Here is a 4,971-nt window from a genome sequence, read left to right as displayed (position 1 = left end):
AAGTGCAATCCAATTGTACAAATATTTAATTAAATTTCAAATAATTTAAATTTAAATTATATTAAAATTAAAGCAACTGGCAATTATTTAAAAATTTCGTGAATACTTATGGAGGACCCGACCGATCGCCATTTTTTCAGAACAATCCATTCAAACCGGCATATATTTGGATAGAAAATTACTCGAGCAAAATTTTAGGAACTATGCTAGAGAAACAGGGCTGGGGGGACATGTGTCCCTCCTCTATTGGCAGTCTCCCCTGGACAAACACGTGGCGCTGTTTGAGAAGAAAAATCCAAAATTTAGTCAAATCTGATCTGGCACGTGTGCCGCTTCAACGTGTACGTCTGCAATTGGTTTCCACATCTTTTTCATTTCATACCACCTTCAGCTGATCAAAACCCGCGCCTTTCTGTCCGTGAAAAAATTTATAGGCATCTTTACCTTCCTATAAAACTCGTAGCAACAGCATCGCAGTTTGTAACTGTAGAATTATCCAATCAATCAATCAATCGAATAATCACTGAATTGATTCAATGGCTGAGAAGGCATTCAAGTACGTGATCCTCGGTGGTGGAGTCGCTGCCGTGAGTATTTTCTCCATTGATTGTTTCACTAGTTTTTTATTATGTTCTGATTATTTCGTATTGTTTTGAGTTATTTTCAAATTAATTGTGTATTTGCTCATTGTTCTTCGTGTTCAAAGTAGCTTTTTCCAATCCGTAATTTCACATGTATTGTATCCTTTTTGTTTAAACTTTAAAGAATTGCCTTATATATTTTTTATAGTATTCCAGTCATTACAAATTTATCCAGATTAAACAGTAGTTTGTCCCCAATATTAAATGACTCATCAAAGGTTTTATCCTAAAAAGCTTTTTATTTGTCAATTGCTTGTTGATATTAACGGAGGTGATCTTCGGTCACAATCTCACAAGCCTTTGTTTGTAATAAACAGTTCTACAGGCTCATGCAATTACATTTTTAGCTTTATTTTTGCCTACTGTCTGAACGGGATTATTGATATATGAAATTACCTGTGTTTTTACATAAAAAGTGGAAAAGTGCAGGACGCTCAAAGTTAAGTGATGGCGCACAATCTGTTTGCTTTGATTTCAGTTTCTACAGTTATGTGAAGTTGCTTAGATATAAAAATAGTTAATCCAATTGAATCCAACCGTCAGATGCATTTTGTTCCAAGTGCTTTTTCAACTATGATATGAACTTCAATATATACGTTTTAATCGTTCTGGGGGCATTAATCGTCAAAATTTGCTTCTGCTCACAGGGATATGCTGCTAGAGAATTTGCCAACCAGGGAGTTAATCCGGGTGAACTGGCTATTATTTCCAAAGAGTCGGTATGCACTTTGACAGTATTCTTTAGGACTATTATTATTAAGCAATGACGGTGCAATGTACACGATTAATGACGGTTTCAGGTTGCTCCTTATGAACGTCCAGCACTTAGCAAAGCATATCTCTTTCCTAAGGGTAAGTTGTTTTACCTTCTTTGTTGCTCAATGATCAAGTGAGATTTATAGAGTAATACCGTCTGCTTTTGTAATGCATAAATACAAATGACATCATGGGCAAGTCCATATAGGGAGAGAGGGAATCCTTTCTAACCAATATTAGGAAATTGCATATCACCTTTATATGTCAGATACAAATTTGAATATTACTACCTCGCATGATTAGTTCTTCCATGATATCACACTTCCTATTAGTCTAGTAGACTCTTTTCCAAAGTTTTAACCAGTTTTTTCTCTTCTTCATGTCATGATAGAGGTCTTCAAACATACCAGTTTATATTTCGTATCAAAATGTACATCGGATATTTGTTATGGACGTGATTTTATATTTTCTCCAGGAACTGCAAGACTTCCAGGTTTTCATGTGTGTGTTGGAAGTGGAGGAGAGAAGCTCCTTCCTGAATGGTATACAGAGAAAGGTAATATCTACTGATTGTATTGTTGGAAAGATTGTAAGAACAAACATTATTTGCACCAAAAATCCCTAATGTGAACTTATCTCGATGACAGGGATATCTTTGATCCCCAACACAGAAGTAGTTAAAGCAGATCTTGCGTCAAAGACACTTGTCAGTGCAGCTGGCGAAACATTTAAATACCAGATACTGATTATAGCAACTGGTTCTACTGTTGAGTATCGTGTCCTGGAAAATAGATCCTATTCATTTCTTTAGTATTATTTTCATGTACTCAACTGAAGTTTCTGCTTCTATATGTTACTTTTGCCAGGTGATCAGATTATCAGATTTTGGTGTACAAGGGGCTGACGCCAAAAATATTTTTTATTTGAGAGAAATCGTCGATGCTGACAAACTTGTGGAAGCAATCAAAGCAAAGAAAAATGGGAAGGCATTGGTTGTCGGTGGCGGATACATTGGTCTTGAGCTTAGTGCAGCTCTGAAAATGAACAACATTGATGTCAGCATGGTTTACCCTGAACCTTGGTGTAGTAAGTTGAAACATAGCCATTAATATTAAATTCCATTTTATAAGTTGTTTTAGCCCCTTGTTGTAATCCGACTTGACTATTCTGGGCTACCCTTCACCTTGCTTGTGCAACATGTTTATGCAGTGCCTAGGCTATTCACTGCCAACTTAGCTAGCTTCTATGAAGGTTACTATGCAAACAAGGGAATCAAAATCATTAAGGGAACAGTTGCCACTGGGTTTGGCACAAATGAAGACATGGAGGCATGTTCTCAAGCACATATATGTTCCTCAATTATGAATTGATTTGTATTTCGGTAGTCATATGTGGTAATTTTGCATCTCAAATTTCAGGTTATGGATGTAAAACTTAAGGATGGTAGGGTGATGGAAGCCGATATAGTTGTTGTTGGTGTAGGTGGAAGGCCGCTAACAAAGTTATTTAAGGGTCAGGTTGAAGAGGAAAAGGGTGGAATCAAGGTGCGTGACTTCACTCAATGTTTCCCCCAGATTGATTGGATTTTCTTGTTAGTGCTTCGATCAATTAGAGTGCTTATGTAATCTATTTGTCTCAATGATCCATGCATTATAAAGCTGACGACAAAATAATTTGTAGTAAACAAAATTAGAAAATGCCAACATGAATTCCAAAAAGAGACGAGGAATAAAAGAATAATATGAAAATCATTGGTTGTCTATTTCAATTTTTTATAATGCTTTGATAATTTCACACGCGCTGAGTTATGTTTTCTTCATTATTGATGTTTTAATAAGGTTCAAATAATATTTAATAGCAGAGAATATGAGAACACATCCAAGTTTGTTTTCTGGATGATTAGTAATTTAGTATTATATCATCTTTTTAAATCTTATAGAACAGTGCAATTCTGCTTGCATAATAGCGACGATCAACAAATGATGCATGTCATCAAGAAAAATTTCAGGAATAATGATCACCAAGAGACTGCCTTGCTTAAACAAATTATGCCTACTCCAAACATATTCACAATTAATACTGAGAAATAAATCCTCAATTTTAGGATAGAAATGAATAAAGAGTAATAATGCTTTGAGCTCAAAGTCATAGTGAAACGACTTTTTGTGTTGTACTATGTTGCTAATTTTTAGATATATGTGTGGAAATTTTTCTGAGACTTTTTGCTTGCAGACTGATGGTTTCTTCAAAACAAGTGTTCCTGATGTATATGCCGTGGGTGATGTTGCTACTTTCCCTATGAAATTGTATAATGAAATGAGAAGGGTTGAACATGTTGATCATGCTCGCAAATCTGCTGAACAGGCTGTAAAGGTATCTGATGTCTTCATATGCATGATTCTATTTCCCTTCACTACCGTTTATCATCAAAGACTCAACGTGCTAAGCATTTGGCCTACAAATACTCAAAATTAAATGGGCTCTTCATATGATATATATTCAGTAATGCCATTCTGATGCATCTCTAAGTGTAAACTCTGAATCATTACTAATCATATGAAGCGTTTTGATTCACCATGCATATTATTCCCAAATGTGCATATAAGTTGTAAATCTCACCTTTCATGAGACTTTGTTATATGTTACACTGCAGGCAATTTTCGCAAGTGAACAAGGAAGTTCTATTGATGAATACAACTACCTTCCATACTTCTATTCCCGTGCATTTGATTTGTCATGGCAGTTTTACGGTGACAATGTGGGTGAAACTGTGTTTTTTGGGGACGGAAGCCCCACATCTACAACTCACAAGTTTGGATCATACTGGATCAAAGAGGGGAAGGTTGTTGGTGCATTTTTGGAGGGTGGTACTCCCGAAGAAAACAAGGCAATTGCCAAAGTTGCAAGGGTTCAGCCTCCAGCACAGAGCTTGGATCAGCTAGCCACAGAGGGTCTCACCTTTGCTTGTAAAATTTGAATTTCTTTTTCGAGACAGTAGAAGGCCAGTTGCCTGGTTAAATTATATAGATCTAGCATGCTGTTATCTTCACATTCATCATGTGTCTTATTTTCCTTAGCGTGACATGATTTCTGTTAATTATTCAACATTGAGACAGGAGTTACTGTACTCTTGCGCTCGAAATAATTTGTTTTGCTTTCTCTAAAAATCCAACGATATCCTCTGATTTAACAAAAAAAATAAAATGCTGTCATGTATATGTTGCTAGTTGCTACACTAGGCTGTACCCACTAAGAACAGCCATTTTTTTCTCAAATCTGGGAGCTTTTTCTGCAAGGAAACGCGTTATGAACGGTGTTGCTTAATTCCTGTGGTGCCAGACTTTGTGCCTGTTAATTATGGCCTGAGATAAGAGGCCAGGTTGAGGAAACCTAATAAAATTTAATCCTCTCTTTGCTAGTTAGGAAATGTAAATCTGTGTCTTCAGATTCTTAATAATGTTAACCATTTCTGTTGGATTGGTGACGATGCATCCTCACTTGTGATATTTTTTCACAAGTTGCCATTTTATTGGTCTTTGGTGTTTAATCTTTAGTTATGTCTTTCTTTCGATAA

The 4,971-nt window shown here is 36.0% G+C and overlaps 1 protein-coding gene across 2 annotated transcripts; it reads left to right on the top strand.

Moving 5' to 3' along the window:
* The first annotated feature begins 429 nt into the window (after positions 1 to 429).
* On the top strand, positions 430 to 4,596 carry LOC111370734 (monodehydroascorbate reductase-like). Of its 2 annotated transcripts, XM_022992586.1 has the most exons (10): positions 435 to 587; positions 1,289 to 1,360; positions 1,442 to 1,493; positions 1,873 to 1,953; positions 2,045 to 2,163; positions 2,264 to 2,483; positions 2,607 to 2,725; positions 2,816 to 2,941; positions 3,630 to 3,770; positions 4,051 to 4,596. In XM_022992586.1, the coding sequence occupies exons 1-10, from the start codon at positions 537 to 539 to the stop codon at positions 4,372 to 4,374; spliced, it is 1,305 nt and encodes a 434-aa protein (XP_022848354.1). In that variant the 5' UTR covers positions 435 to 536; the 3' UTR covers positions 4,375 to 4,596. The 2 variants fall into 2 exon arrangements, with proteins under 2 accessions (XP_022848355.1, XP_022848354.1); XM_022992587.1 differs by lacking the exon at positions 3,630 to 3,770 and having other exon boundaries at positions 430 to 587.
* The last annotated feature ends 375 nt before the right edge of the window (positions 4,597 to 4,971 follow it).

The sequence above is a fragment of the Olea europaea genome, chromosome 21 (assembly GCF_002742605.1).
Source record: "Olea europaea var. sylvestris chromosome 21, O_europaea_v1, whole genome shotgun sequence".
Taxonomy (NCBI): Eukaryota; Viridiplantae; Streptophyta; class Magnoliopsida; order Lamiales; family Oleaceae; genus Olea; species Olea europaea.
Note: the sequence above shows the minus strand (reverse complement) of the source record. Positions and strands in the feature narration are given on the sequence as shown.